At 42.6% G+C, this 16160-nt stretch overlaps 2 protein-coding genes across 3 annotated transcripts in view; one reads left to right on the plus strand and one right to left on the minus strand.

Annotated features, from left to right (window-relative positions):
• Window positions 1-9836, minus strand: part of OXNAD1 (oxidoreductase NAD binding domain containing 1) — a 55631-nt gene extending 45795 nt beyond the window's left edge. Inside the window, exon 1 of one of the 2 annotated variants that reach the window (XM_007167009.2) lies at window positions 9456-9836. The gene's annotated coding sequence lies outside the window, so the exon portion shown is untranslated. The remainder of the gene's footprint in view (window positions 1-9455) is intronic. The other variant, XM_007167008.2, reaches the window with a different exon arrangement.
• A 208-nt stretch (window positions 9837-10044) lies between these two features.
• DPH3 (diphthamide biosynthesis 3) lies at window positions 10045-15118 on the plus strand. Its single transcript, XM_007167006.2, has 3 exons — window positions 10045-10279; window positions 10816-10890; window positions 12622-15118. Exons 1-3 carry the CDS (start codon window positions 10172-10174, stop codon window positions 12685-12687), a joined length of 249 nt encoding a protein of 82 aa, XP_007167068.1. The 5' UTR covers window positions 10045-10171; the 3' UTR covers window positions 12688-15118.
• Window positions 15119-16160: the final 1042 nt, after the last annotated feature.

Here is a 16160-nt window from a genome sequence, read left to right on the forward strand (position 1 = left end):
ATGGTTTTACATATTCATTGTAAGTATTAATTAACTATGGAAAATTAACATATATTAAGTAATTTTCAAAACCATACAAAAAAGAATATTCCATCAATGTTTGTATCCTCATGGGCCTTACCTCACCAAAGTTATTTTATTTCTAAAACAGAAAAGTGGGCTTCCCAGGTGGCGCAGTGGTTGAGAATCTGCCTGCTAATGCAGGGGACACGGGTTCGAGCCCTGGCCTGGGAAGATCCCACATGCCGCAGAGCGGCTGGGCCCGTGAGCCACAACTGCTGAGCCTGCGCGTCTGGAGCCTGTGCTCCGCAACGAGAGAGGCCGCGACGGTGAGAGGCCCGCGCATCGCGATGAAGAGTGGCCCCCGCTTGCCACAACTGGAGAAAGCCCTCGCACAGAAACGAAGACCCAACACAGCCAAAATCAATCAATCAATCAATCAATCAAACATACGCATCTGATTCAAGATCCTCAATTAAAAAAAAAAAAAAAAAAACAGAAAAGTATCATAAATGCTAAATAAAACATATATCCATTTAAACAGTGAACTGCAAGCAACAGATAATTATGACACTATATATATAAAATCCTGGAGATGCTACCAAAAAACTACTAGAGCTCATCAATGAATTTGGTAAAGTCACAGGATACAAAATTATACACAGAAATTCGTTGCATTTCTATACACTAGCAACAAAAGATCAGAAAGAGAAATTAAGGAAACAATCCCATTTAACATCACATCAAAAAAAAAAAAAAACACCTAGCAATAAAACTACCTAAGGAGATAAAAGACCTGTACTCCAAAAACTATAAGATGCTGATGAAAGAAATCAAAGATGACACAAACAGATGGAAAGATACATCATGTTCTTGGATTGGAAAAATCAATATTGTCAAAATGACTATATTACCCAAGGCTATCTACAGATTCAATGCAATCCTTATCAAATTACCAATGGCATTTTTCACAGAACTAGAACAAAAAATTTTAAAATCTGTATGGAAATACAAAAGATCCTGAGTAGCCAAAGCAATCTTGAGAAAGAAAAACGGAGCTGGAGGAATCAGGCTCCCTGACTCCAGACTATACTACAAAGCTATGGTCATCAAAACAGTATGGTACTGGCACAAAAACAGACATGTAGATCAATGGAACAGGATAGAAAGCCCAGAAATAAACCCACGCACCTATGCTCAATTAACCTATGACAAAGGAGGCAGGACTATACAATGGAGACAAGACAGTCTCTTCAATAAGTGGTGCTGGGAAAACTGGACAGCTACATGTAAAAGAATGAAATTAGAACATTCTCTAACACCATGCACAAAAATAAATTCAAAATGGATTAAAGACCTAAATGTAAGACCAGGTACCATAAAACTCCTAAAGGAAAACATAAGCAGGACACTCTTTGACATAAATTGCAGCTATATCTTTTTGGATCTGTCTCCTAGAGCACGGGTCCCCAACCCCGGGTCACACAGCAAGGCGGAACCGGGTCACACAGCAGGAGGTGAGCAGCGGGCAAGTGAGCGAAGCTTCATCCGTATTTACAGCCGCTCCCCATCGCTCACATTACTGCCTGAGCTCCACCTCCTGTCAGATCAGCAGCGGCATTATATTCTTATAGGAGCGCAAACCCTACTGTGAACTGCACATGTGAGGGATCTAGGTTGCATGCTCCTTATGAGAATCTAATGCCTGATGATCTGAGGTGGAGCTGAGGTGGTGATGCTAGCACTGGGGAGTGGCTGCAAATACAGATCATTAGCAGAGAGGTTTGACTGTACAGAGACCATAATAAATCAACTGCTTGCAGACTCATATCAAAACCCTATCAGTGAGTGACAAGTGACAATTAAGCTGCATCTGGTGGCAGGCTTTATAGTGGCAAGTGAGTTGCTGTACTTCAACTGTACAGCTGCATCTAGTGGCAGGCTTTGAGTCAGAATCCAACACTTATTTAGTCCATGCGTGGCCCACCCATTATTTTATTTACCACTTCCATTGTGCCTCTTTCCCGCACTGCGCACTTGTCTCAGTCAGAGTTTTGGTAAGCCCACTAGCTAACCCTAGCCAAAATGCATAAAAAACAAACGTCGCTGGAGAGCTTCTTTGAAAATGGGGAAAGACCCAATGATGAGACAGCAGAAGACTCTAAGACTGCCAACAGAAAGAAAGCTGGATTTAAAAGAAAATACCAAGAGTCCTACATAATTACGGGTTCATTGCAACAGGTTATTCACATTCTCCAAGCCTGCTTTGTATAATATGTGGCAACTGGCTATCCAACAAAGCCATGAAACCTTCAACTGCTTTGCCACATGGAGACCAAGCACCCTGCATTAAAAGACAAGCCTTTGGAGTTTTTCAAAAGAAAAAAACATGAACACGAAGAACAGAAGCAATTATTGAAGGCCACCACTTCATCAAATGTGTCTGCACTGAGAGCATCATTCTTAGTGCCCAACCACATTGCTAAAGCTAAGAAGCCCTTTACCATTGGTGAAGAGCTGATCCTGCCTGCTGCTAAGGACATTTGTCGTGAACTTTTAGGAGAGGCTGCAGTTCAAAAGGTGGCATGTGTTCCTCTTGCAGCTAGCACCGTAACTAGACGAACTGATGAAACAGCAGCAGAAGATACTGAGACACAATTGTTAGAGAGGATTAATGAGTCACCGTGGTATGCAATCCACGTTGACGAGTCTACTGATGTTGACAATAAGGCAACAACGCTTGTTTTTTGTGCAATATATTTTTCAGAAGGATGTGCATGAGGATAAGTTATGCGCACTTTTGTTGCCAACCAACACCACAGCTGCAGAACTATTCAACTCTTTGGACTTATCAGGACATATCAGGAAAACTGAATTGGTCATTTTTTTAAAATTAATTTATTTACTTTTGGCTGCATTGGGTCTTTATTGCTGTGCGCGGGCTTTCTCTAGTTGTGGCGAGTGGGGGCTACTCTTCGTTGCAGTGCGTGGGCTTCTCATTGTGGTGGCTTCTCTTGCTGTGGAGAACGGGCTCTAGGCGCACAGGCTTCAGCAGTTGTGGCACACGGGCTCAGTAGTTGTGGTTCGCAGGCTCTAGATCACAGGCTCAGTAGTTGTGGTACATGGGCATGTGGGATCTTCCGGGACTAGGGCTTGAACCCGTGTCCCCTGCATTGGCAGGCGGATTCTTAACCACTGCGCCACCAGGGAAGCCCTGAATTGGTCATTTTGTATCAGTATATGCGCAGACGGAGCACCTGCCACAACTGGACAGCTTTCTGGTTTCACCACTTGGGTCAAAGAGGTCGCTTATGAATGTGAGTCTACGCACTGTGTCATCCGTAGAGAAAGGCTGGTTAGCTGAAAAATGTCAGCTGAACTTAACGTTTTGCAGGATGTGATTAAAATTATCAACCACATTAAAGTACATGCCCTTAACACATCTGTTTGTGCAGCTCTGTGAGGAGATGGACACAGAGCATACACGTCTTCTCTTATACACAGAAGTGAGATGGCTTTCTAAAGGTAGATCACTGGCCACAGTTTTTGAGTTACAAGAGCCGCTCCAGAGATTTCTTTTAGAAAAACAGTCACCACTGGCACTACATTTCAGTGATACAGAATGGGTCACAAAACTTGCTTACTTGTGTGACATATTCAACCTGCTCAGCGAACTCAATCTGTCACTTCACAGGAGAACGACAACTGTGTTCAAGTCGGCAGATAGAGTGGCTGCATTCAAAGCCAAACTGGAATTATGGGGATGACAAGTGAACACTGGGAATTTTGACATGTTTCAAACATTAGCAGAGATTTTGAAAGAGACTAAGCCAGGGCCTTCTTTCTCCCAGCTAGTGCATGATCACCTATCTCAGTTTTCAAAAGAGTCTGAGCATTACTTCCCAACCACAAAAGACCCCTGAACTGGGAAGGTATGGATCCGTGACCCATTTGTGAATAAGCCAGGTGAATCGACTTCGTCCGTGCTAGAAGAGAATTAACTGCTTGAGATCGCAAATGACGGTGGCCTTAAAAGTACGTTTGAGTCAACTTCAAATCTCCATACATTCTGGATTAAAGTCAAGGCGGGATATTCTGAGATCGCCACAAAAGCACTGAAAAGCCTGCTTCCCTTTCCAACATCCTATCCTTGTGAAGCAGGGTTTTCTGCAAGGACAGCAACCAAAACGAGATCACAGAGTAGAGTGGACATAAGCCACACACTTCAGGTGTCCCCTGTGTCCCATCACCCCCAGATGGGACCATCTAGTTGCAGGAAAACAAGCTCAGGGCTCCCACTGATTCTGCATTACCGTGAGTTGTATAATTATTTCATTATATATTACGATGTAATAATAATAGAAATAAAGTGCACAATAAATGTAATGCACTTGAATCATCCTGAAACCATCCCCCCCACCCCACCCCGGTCTGTGGAAAAATTGTCGTCCACGAAACCGGTCCCTGGTGCCAAAAAGGTTGGGGCCGCTGTCCTAGAGTAACGGAAATAAAAACAAACAAATGGGACCTAATTAAACTTAAAAGCTTTTGCACAGCAGAGGAAACCATGAACAAAACGAAAAGACAACCTACCGAATGGAATAAAAAATTTGCAAACGATGCAACCAACAAGGGGTTCATCTCCAAAATATACAAATGGCTCATACAGCACAATATCAAAAAATCAAACAACCCAATCAAAGAATGGACAGAAGATCTAAATAGACATTTCTCCAAAGACATAGAGATGGCCAAAGACACATGAAAAGATGCTCAGCATTGCTAATTATTCGAGAAATGCAAATCAAAACTAAAATGATGTATCATCTTACACTAGTCAGAATGGCCATTATCAAAAAGTCTACAAATAATAAATGCTGGAAAGGGTGTGGAGAAAAAGGAACCCTCCTACCCTGTTGGTGGGAATGTAAACTGGTGCAGCCTCTATGTAGAACAGTATGGACGTTCCTTAAAAAACTAAAAATAAAGCTACCATATGATCCTACAATCCAACTCCTGGACATATATCCAGAGAAAACCATAATTCGAAAAGATACATGCACCCCAATGTTCACTGCAGCACTATTTACAATAGCCAAGACATGGAAGCAACTTAAATGGCCATTGACAGATGAATGGATAAAGATGTGGTATATATATACAATGGAATATTACTCAGCCATAAAAAAGAATGAAATAATGCCATTTGCAGCAACATGGATGGACCTAGAGATTTTCACACTAAGTGAAGTCAGACAAAGAAAGACAAATAACCACATGATATCACTTATATGTGGAATCCAAAATATGATACAAATGAACTTATCTATGAAACAGAAACAGACACACAGACATAGAAAATGAACTTATGGTTACCAAAGGGGAAAGAAGGGGAGGAATACATGTTTGGGATTAACATATACACACTACTATATATAAAATAGATAACCAACAATGACCTACTGTATAGCACAGGGAACTATACTCAATATTTTGTAATAACCTATAAGGGAGGAAAATCTGAAGAACATATATACTTATGTATGTATAACTGAATCGCTGTGCTATACACCTGAAACTAACGAACACTGCAAATCAACTATACTTCAATAAAAATTTTTTTAAAAAACAAAGTCACATTCAAAAAATTCAAAGAAATACAAAAAAAAGAAAAAAAACTACTCATATTTTGAAATTTATGTCCAATGGTTTTATATATTCAATGTATTAATTAACTATATAAAATTAACATATTAAGTAATTTTCAAAACCATACAAGAAAGAATATTCCATCAATATTTGTATCCTCATGGGCCTTATCTCACCAAAAAGTTATTTTATTTTTAAAACAGAGAAAAGTATCATAAATGCTAAATAAAACAGATATCCACTTAAGCAATGAACTGCAAGCAACAGATTAAGATTTAAAATGAATGATACTAGTTTCTGTTCAATAACTACATTCAAATTCTTTAACAATTACTGAGGCACCAGGCACTATTTTAGGTTGTGGAGACACAATACACAACCAGACACAAGGCCTTTGCCATCATGAGGCTTTTATCACAATGTCTACAACAGATAATAATAAACAGACAATTAACAAGACACAGATTACAGTGAGTGTGATAAAGGAAATAAGAGTGACGGGGCAGGTGGGGGAATATCAGGCAAGGTCTCTCTCAAGAGGCATCAGAGCTGAGACCCGAATGAGGGGGAAGAGGCAGCTAAGCAGGCGTTAAGTGCAGAGCACTGGAGCGAGGCCCCATCACAGAAACAAGCCTGGTGCGGTAGAGGAAGCACAGCCAGTGTGACTGGAGAGCAGTGAGCCAAGGACAGTGACAGGAGATGAGGTCAAGCAGGGAGACACGTGCCAGGTCACAGCAGGCCACAGGAAGGGTGCGGACTTTCTTCTAAAGGCGATGGGCAACAGCTGAAGGGTTTAAATAAACCAGGGGAGGGAGGTGATCTAATTTACATTAAAGGATCACTCAGGCTGCCCTGGAAAGAACAGATCGCAGAGGGGCAAGAGGTGAAGCAGGAAGTTCAGTGAGAAGGCACCAGGCTAAGCGTAGATCGGATAAAACTCAGACAGAAGCAGATGAACATGGAATAGATTTTGGAATTAGAGCCCTATCACTTGCTGATAGACTGGATGAGGTGTGAGCAAGCAGAGAGAGAGAGAAAAACCAAGAATGCCTCAAAGAGCATGAATGCATTGAGATAAACGCACAGAGCCAGCACGGCACCTGCTGATTTATAATCCTAGGAGCCAGCGAGCAAGCACAGGGGGCCCTGGCATTGGTGAGGGCACCCAAGTGGAGTACAAGTTATAACAGAGTGCTCGACTCACGGTCAGCGGAACTGGGCTCAGATCTGACTACTTTCTGCTTTCTGACCTCAGGCCAGTCACCTCTTCCCATTTATAAATGGGAAGGACAACACTACCTCACTAGATTGCTGAAAGGAATAAACGTCCGGGGAAATACCTGGCAAGCAGGAGTGTCACTAAAAATCAACCCAAATACGTTATCCCTGCCAAACAATCTAGAGAGGCAGTGGGTTGATATTGCCAATAAACAACTCCTTAGCCTGATCTACAACAGCACTCATAAAAAACAGCTGCTATGACATAAGTATGATCTAGTTCTAAATTCAATCTCACGCTAAGAATTTTGGTCACTGTTATTTTCCAAATCGGCAGTGTTACAATTAAAAAAAAATTATTTTTAAACCATAAATTTGTGATCTCAAATGACTGTATAGCAACTAGTAAACTTGCTTTTGTCACGCTCTCAGAGCCCAAAGATGTCTCATTATATTATAAAATGTCTATTCCCTTTTAGGAATAAATGTAAAGTTTAGTAGTCACTGTGATGTTTTATTAAAAAATGCTGGGTGGCGTGAAATAATGCCTCACAGGATTGGCTACAGTTTTACTTTCCTCAGCACAGGATGAACTCAAACTGGCAGAACGATATGGGGAACCACCTCTGGCCAGAGAAGAGATATGGCAACAGACGGCAGGCTGAAAGTGGTATGGAAGGCCAAGGAGACCCCCAGATCTAGGCCTCAAGGGAACCAGCACTGCTCTAGCAGAAAATCTCAGCAGTCTACAGAGTGCCAGGGCTGTTTGTTTAATCTAGCTCTGCTTCAAGCACATCATATCACAGATGGCACTGAAGGTAATTAAGAGCCTAGTTTCTGGGGTCAGGTCTGAGTGATCACCATAGCTTAATGTCACTTACCAGCTTTGCCCCTTTTGGTTAGTTCCTAAACCTAAGCCCCTAAAGCTCAGGTTTCCCAATGTTGAAGATGGGATTAATGATACCTAGACCTCACTGGGCTGTTTCAATGACATGATGCATGTAAACCATTTGGTACAGGGCCTGGCACACAGTGTCAATTACTATTAATAAGTGGTTCATTCATTTTTCTTTTTCCATTTGAGGTAATACACACTCAAAGAAAAGTTGGAAAATTACAAGGAAATTATAAAGAAAAATTACCCAACGACTCCTGAAACTTTTAGGATTACAAACCTCAGATTTTAAGATTCCCCAGTAAATTGTTTTTGATAGATCCAAACTGTTTTCTAAAAGGTCTACCAATTTATAGTTCCATGAACCAAATATGACTGCACCCATTTCTGTACATTCAAAAATGGCTCACCTTTATTTTGTAGGTACTTATGCTCAGAAGCACTGAAGAACTAAAGAAAGTTCCCAACCTCAAAATGATCACTGAGACTACAGAATAAACACTGGAGACTCTCTGTCCTCCTGTCTCCAAGAGGCTACCTGGGAAGTATCCGTGTCTGCAAAGATTCAGGGAGCAGCCTCTGAGCTATGTGGGCTCTGAGCTATGTGGGCTTTCTCCTTTGCTCAGAGCAGAACCATCCCAGTTAACCCTCAACAAGTTTAGCAAATGTTTCCTAACTCCTGGGTAGATCTCCAATTAGGCAAAATAGAATGTTGGTGAAGCCTCTGAAGTAATCTTCTACAAATCCCTTTAACATAACTTCTAAATTTTCTCCCAAAGACCCCTCTGCCTTTAGGTTTTCAAGCTTTAAAAGGGCTAAACCAGGTGGAACTTCAGCGTGCACAAAATTGGTAACTTCATGCAAACGTCGGAGCACGTGTACATAAATAAGCATAAGGATGTGTACATGTGTATATTATGCATATGTATCATATAAATATAAACTGAATATCGTATATGTGATTGCTGAACCAAGTAAAACTCATAACTTCCACGCAAAATAGAATGTTGGATCTGAAAGGAATCTTGTAAATCATCTCTAATCCAACCCTCTTTTAGTCAGAAGAGGAAATAAGGCCCAAAGAATGTAAATGTCCAGCCCCCAGAGTTAGTTCCCAACGGTCATCTTCTGAGCTCAGATCTGCTTCTAAATAGTGGTTTTCTCACTGCATTCCTTCTCTACCAAGATTTGAATAAATGCCTAGTAATGGAGAAATACTCCCATGAAACCCCGTTTTACCAAGACAGGCACTAGTGCTGCTTTCGAGACAAATCACATTTTATCTGCATTTCCCATTAAGGTATACAAAGGCCTCATGGTAGTAACTCTGTATGCTGATGCAATTTCGTTTACAAAGAAGAAACTGTGGTTCACGCAAGTTAAGTAATTTGTTCATAGGCTTGGGGACAGACAGGCTCTTCATTTCCTAGTTGTGTGATTTTGGTCAAGATACCTGACTCTCTGTATCTCAGTTTAAAGATTAATAATATGGAATAACATCTGAAGTCCCAGGGTTGATGGAAGAATTATACTTAGCGAAACACCTGATCGTAGTCATATAATACTATCAATACATGCTTGGCAAACACAGGACTAGAACTCAATCTGCGTAACAGATCTTGCTTGGTCCTTTCGACAACACAATTTAGGGCATTTGAAGACAATCTAGGGTAAGGAAGAGGCGGGGATGTACCTGAATAGCCGAGTGCAGCCAGAACTACAAGCTACGCGTCGCCCAGAGCTCACGGTCACTCGGTGAAATCACTATTCCAAGGAAGCTTTTCGTCAGTCACCGGGGAGGCAGGGAGGGACGTTCCGGAGTCTGAGCAGTTCCAGCCGCCGCCTCAGACTCACAAAGCGCGCCGCTTTTCCGCAGCGTCGCCGAGGGGCAGGGTCGACGCTACCTAGGCCGGCCGCCGCCCGCTGCGGGGTCTAGTTAAGGCCTCTCTAAGGCCCGCGAACGTTGAGGCAGGTAACAACCCCCTCAACAAAGTACCTCCAGACCGCCGCCGCCTCTAGGACTCAGCTCACAGAGTAGGGGCAAGCTCCGCCCCCGGCGCCGGAGAGCTTCCGGTGTTCCCCCACGTGACGCAGCAGCCGCGCGAGCGAACCCCACATATTATTGGTCGCTGCCGTCCGATGGGCGGGGCGGGACGCGACCTCACGGAGCAGCCACCGCCGTCCGCCCGTGTCTCCTCCCCCTAGCTCCGCCATCTCCATGGTGACCGCTACCCGGTCACCCATTTGGCCTGAAACCGTGAGTTGCGTCAATGTCTCTGAGCCGGAAGCGGTCATTTCTGCGCCGGTGCACGGCTACGACGCCCGGCTGGGCCGGCGCCCTAGAAGTTGGACTGGCCCCGGCCTGGGTCGGACGGTGGAGGTGACAGACCTCTGCTGGCCCCAGTAACGATGGCGGTGTTTCACGACGAGGTGGAGATCGAGGACTTCCAATATGACGAGGACTTGGAGACGTACTTCTATCCCTGCCCGTGTGGAGATAACTTCTGTATCACCAAGGTACCTCGGGGTCCCTCCCGGCGACTCCTCGGAGCCCCGCCCGGCGACTCCTCGGAGCAGGCGCGCTTTCGCTCTGCCGAGTTCCTGCCGCCGATCCACACGGCTCACAGTTATCCACGCCCTTTTTTATCCGTTTCTGAATTCCCCCAAAGTTGATACTCTGCGCTGTCGGCGGGCACTTAGTTCTGGCCCTTAGTCGGGCCGGAGCGGGGAGGGGAGGGTGTGGACGGCGCCATCCTCCCCAACTTAAGCTTCCACTTCCTGGGATACTCCTTTGGAGGAAGGTATGTGTTTTTGTGTTCCCGGGGGTTTTGAGGCGACTGAACCTTGACTCACCCTCCTGGGTGTTTATCCCAAGTGACGCTTCCAGGGAAGAGTGGGGCTGGCATTTCTCTTGGAAGATGCTTTTGGTCCTCACATGCCTTTGTGGGGAGGTCAGCCTCAAAGGAGCTTGCCCACAGAGGTGGGAGGGTTTGGGAGAAGGAGATCGCCAAGAGAAGACTGTGCTGACCATGCGGTGTTCGATTTTGTTATAGGAAGATTTGGAGAATGGGGAAGACGTGGCAACGTGCCCTAGCTGCTCTCTCATTATAAAAGTGATTTATGACAAAGTAAGGAGTCAAATTTTAAAAGGTGGGGGGAGGGTTGCAGGGACCTAGAGTAGTCTGCCTGTGATAGGTACGTGCAGAATGTTTTCTAATCTTGCGTTAGGTAAATGCTATGTTTTTTAAAACAAATTTTAAAAACCATTAATAAGCAGCTGTATAGTAAATTAAAATTTTAAAAGCTCAAATTGATTAACTCTTAGCTTTGGAGAAGGCAATAAAGAAAACTGTTCTGTATCTAGTGAATATTATGATTACTTATTAAATAGAGGAAGATAATTATAAAGATTATTTAATTGACAGTCTTTATTCCTCCCTTATTTAATAAGTAATTAAAATTGTTTAGAGCTCTTGGACTTATTTTGAGGGAACATTTGTATAGTATCTCTTACCTGGCTTATACATTGAACTCTGCATTATCTTGTTTGAGATGTAAGTCATAGTTGCAATTTTACAATTTTCATTTTAGTCTTTAGTTGTCCTGCTGTTTTCACCCAAGGATATTGACAATAGAAAACAAAATAAATGCCCACCTCCACCCCAACTTTTGGTCAGTACTTTGAATGGAATCTTAACATCATAAGTAAGAAGCTTAACATTCTTTTTTCTGGGTTTTGTTTTTTGTTTTTGAGATATAATTGTCATATAACAGAGCTTAACATTCTTAAGGATGAACTCTAAAATGAGTATAGGCAAGGTGGGGGAACAAGGCACTTAGCCTCATGACATAAGCAGGCTATAATTTAGACTACACTTAAGAGGTTTACTGATTTATTCTTGCATTTAAATGTGTTCTGGAACAAAAAGAAAACAGGGTAAGGGTGAGCAAGAGTGCTGGTATGAGAAGAGATTGCAATTTTAAATCGGGTGATCACGTACTGTAGGCTGTTTAGTAGCATCCCTGACCTCTACCCATTAGATGCCAGTAGCACCCTGCAGTATGTCAACCCAGAATGTCTCCACACATTGCCAAATATCCCCAGAGACAAAAGCAACGCCTCCTCCCCGCTACCCCTTGAGAACCTTGTGTTAGAGCAAGACGGCACAGGGCCATTTTAAAGAATATGGAGCATCGTGTTGGTGGTGGACCATAAACTCCAAAGAACACAGTGGGAGGGCTCCAGGTGCTGGGCAGGAGTCAGAGATCGATAGGGACGGAATACAGGCTGATCCTTATGGGGATCAGACTGCAGGAGATGAGGGGTAACCTGGGAGGCAGAGGTTTCCTGGGCTGGCTGGCGAAAGCCAGGCTAAATCATCAGTGATTGAACTTCATTTACAAAATAGCTAATTTGCAGGTTATCTATGTTGGGAAACATAAAGAGCTATCCCTTTAGTTGAAAAATGTAATTACTTTGAAGAGGGCAGGTATGTGAGTGACCAAATATTGAAGTGGAGAAGTAGTAGTGCAAATAGTAATTAATACAGAAACTTAAAAGGTGCGACGTCTGTTTTATAAATGTGATTTCTGAGAAGTGGGTGCTCTGTAGTGACGAGGGACATGTTTGTTTATAAGATAAGGTGCATTAAATATGAATTCGGGACTAAAAACTGATACACTTTTAAGATTATGATTCTGGTGCTGGCATTGACTCATTGAACAAGAATGAAGTGATAGAGCAAAGGAAAAACTTAGATTAACAGAGCTGGATTGATTCTGTAACAAAATGAGTTTACCATTGATGCATCTGTGACACAGACACTCCATGATTAATATAATTTCTTGTTCTGTCTTAGGATCAGTTTATGTGTGGAGAGACAGTCTCGGCCCCTTCCACCAACAAAGAGCTAGTTAAATGCTGAAGAAGACTTTAGAATTCCAAAGCCTGAACTTTGGGGAATGAGCCAAATTAGAAAAATCAAATGCAAAGTCACTGGCTTCTTCGTGGGGACAATCATTTTGTAGTTTGCTGTTCCATAGAGTGTGGATTCTTTCCATCGGCTGCCAAGTTCATCTCCAGTTGAAGAAGCAAGTCCAACACATGACATACCCGGATTTTGTGCCTAGAACTTTGAATTGGATGGGCTCTTAATTTTCCATCCGAACTTAAAAGAAGATAATTTCAAATCAGTGCTTTCTTTCGCTCAGTTTTGTTATTTTTATATCTTACACCTAATTACTTCATTATCTGACAACAGCTTAATCTACCTCAAAGTCATTAGGATTCTTTAATTTAAAAAAAGATTTTATTTTTTGGTTGGTTATTAAGATTATTAAAATCAGCCCTTTCTTTGTAGTTTGACATCAGGTCTGCTGTTCTAAACTGAAGGAAATCAGTTGCCTTTAGTCGGTCGGGACTGTACCTTCAGTTGGCCAGGCCAGTTTCCAAGAGCTGGCCATGAGTCAGATGTCTGTGTTCTGTTAAGCATGTCATTTCCATTATACTTCATACACTGGCTTCTGGTCCTGGTGTTAAAGAGAAAATATACTGAGCTCACAATTTTTCCAGAGTTAAAAATTAGTGAGTTAAGAAGAAGAGTCAAAAAGTGAAATGGTCAAAGAATATGGAATTTCCTTATCAGTATTCTGCATGTTCCTTGAAAATCAGGACAAGATAAAAAGAAAAACAGCCAAAGAAAGTGAAATTGGTAGCAGAAGGAGAGGAGAAAAATATGCCTACTTTTAGTAGATTAACTGCTCGAGTGGTTTTGTGAGAACAGAGCAAGTAACATTTCTGTATCTGGGTTCTTGTGTGTGTATTTGTTTTTAGATAAGGCTAACGAAATTTCACTCTAGGTAGGGGTTAATGTCAAGTCTTCATGGCTAGCGGCCCTGCTTTCAGCATTACCACCAAATGGAGTTACTAGTCCTAAAAGGTAAAGCTTCGACAGCAACTCTTGTATTTGCTGAGGAGGAACTTAAAAACGAGATGCCTGTTCCAATTAGATATGCCCCTGAGGGCACGTCTAATACGCCTCTGTAAGCTGCAGCCATGTCAGACATTCGCTCTTGCCCTGGAGAAAAAGAAACATGCAAAGATAGGCTATCGGTCTTCCTTTGCTACAGCCCTGAGAACAGCAAGAAATAGAACCAGTTGCACGGAAGTTCCAAAATTCCCTTTATACACACACCTCTGCTGTGTGTCCATAAAGTTAAACTCACCTATGTCTGGTGGGTTGCTCTGTGAATGGCTTCTGCAATTAGAGAGAAAAATAGCTTGCCAGCGTGTGAGCATTTCATTACTAACTGATAAATGTGCAGCACACTCATTGGGGGTTTAAATTAAAACAGGCCAGTGGCCTTTTTCTCCCTGCCAACAGCATGGCTATGTGAAGCCATTAGGCTGAGACACAAATCACCAAAAACTGTATGCCAGAACTGCTTGGTACATTATGTGAAGCATACGGCACATTGATGTGTTGAGAAATCTCATCGCTATTTGGGACACTGACACCCCAGAAGTAATCCACAGTTGCTTTGGAACGAGTGATGGCTCAGGTGAACAGAGCAGGGTGTGTGCTGACCGGTGGGGATGAGCTACAGAGAGAAACGAACTGTCCCTTACTCAGATCTGATGGTTTTGTAGATACCGATAACTGATGATGAATTTCAAACAAGAACAGACATCCCTGATGTCACTTCTACTGTGAGCGTAGAAGAGCAGGAAGAAAAGTTGCCCAAGTCCTAACGTCCCAGGAGAAAAGCCAACGGCACTGGCGATCGGTGATAATCTGATAACGGGAATGATTTCATTTCCAAAGCACCTGAGTTGCTAAATCTGTTAACTGCAAAAGAACACATCAGGATTTAATCCTGTGTTAAGCAGAAAGTAAAACCAGGGTCTTGCAGATATGACTCGAGTTCGGTGTGGTGTATATGCCTTGTTTAGCTTCACAGACATTTCAGAGCCCCTCTGAGGACTGAGTTGTAATCCAGGCTCTGTCTCTTGCTAGCTTTGTAATCTTTGGCAAGGCCAGTGGATTCCTCATCCGTACAATTAGGAGACTGGATCAGGGTATTTTGAAACTCAGTACTATAATTTCAGGCTTCATAGTTTGCAGGAGCCGGAATGGTAATTGAAACCTTTTTAAACTAAACACGATCTGAAGATGAATTACAGAGAAAGACACTCCATTCTTCAGTAACTCCATGTCAAAGGATTCTGCATATACTTTAGTGTACACAGTCAGAAACCTTTTTATTGGAAAGCACCCAACATTTTTGATAACTACATATTAATTTATTACCAGAATAAATTGTATTGGCATGCTAAATAAAGCCAGATTATTTACATCCATTTGTTTTCATGTAGTTTTTCTTCCCCTAAATACCAACATTATGTATTAAAAGGTTATAATGTGATTTTTATATGAGGTAGAAATCTTTAACCTGCTTTAGAACTTTGTAAGGTTTCTGTTATGGACAGTACAGTTTTTAAGTAGGAAAGAAATTGCCACTGTTTCTACAGTTTGACCGCATGGGTTTCAGTTCTGGATTTTTATTGTTATTTGGAAAAAAAATAGCTTTGAATTAAGCAGCAGAAAGGCAGATATAGTTGACTGTAAGTAATTCAGTTTATTGCTGGGAAGGAAGGCTGATATTTAAGACTGATAATCAGTTCTTACAGTGGTTTGAGAGCCCAGCTCTAGTTAGGGCACAGTTTGAATCTCAGTTCCTCCACTGTGATCTTGGACAAGTTTCTTTTAGTATCTCTATGTCCTGGTCTGTGAAATGTAGACCATAATAGTACCTTTCCCCAGGGTTGCTCTGTGGATTCATTCGTTCAGCAAGGGTCTGTGGAGTGCTTGCCGCACGGTGGGCACTAAGTGAGGAAGACAGGTAGGTTTCTGCCATCGCGGAGCTTCCTTGCAACTAGAAGAGAGGAAATAAGAGAACAGGCTGTGTTTAGGACCCAGGAGGAAACAAACCACGTGATGTGATAACAGGTGCCTTTCTAAAGAAGAGATGAAAGGCTTCTCAGGTCTGGCACCTTTTTTGTTGTTGTTGTTAAATTTATTTATTTATTTATTTATTTATTATTTTTAGCTGTGTTGGGTCTTCCTTTCTGTGCGAGGGCTTTCTCTAGTTGCAGCAAGCGGGGGCCACTCTTCATTGCGGTGTGCGGGCCTCTCACCATCGTGGCCTCTCTTGTTGCGGAGCACAGGCTCCAGACGCGCAGGCTCAGTAGTTGTGGCTCACGGGCCCAGTTGCTCCGCGGCATGTGGGATCTTCCCAGACCAGGGTTCGAACCCGTGTCCCCTGCATTGGCAGGCAGATTCTCAACCACTGCACCACCAGGGAAGCCCCTGGCACCTTTTCTGAGACCTGAAGGATG

Source organism: Balaenoptera acutorostrata, chromosome 4 (assembly GCF_949987535.1).
Source record: "Balaenoptera acutorostrata chromosome 4, mBalAcu1.1, whole genome shotgun sequence".
In the NCBI taxonomy this organism is placed as follows: domain Eukaryota; kingdom Metazoa; phylum Chordata; class Mammalia; order Artiodactyla; family Balaenopteridae; genus Balaenoptera; species Balaenoptera acutorostrata.

Bases quoted from the DNA above. Each gene is read 5' to 3' on its own strand.
- DPH3 (XM_007167006.2), top strand. From the start codon at position 10,172: ATGGCGGTGTTTCACGACGAGGTGGAGATCGAGGACTTCCAATATGAC. The intron at 10,280-10,815 runs GTACCTCGGGGT...ATTTTGTTATAG, and splicing joins ATAACTTCTGTATCACCAAG to GAAGATTTGGAGAATGGGGA. The intron at 10,891-12,621 runs GTAAGGAGTCAA...GTTCTGTCTTAG, and splicing joins TAAAAGTGATTTATGACAAA to GATCAGTTTATGTGTGGAGA.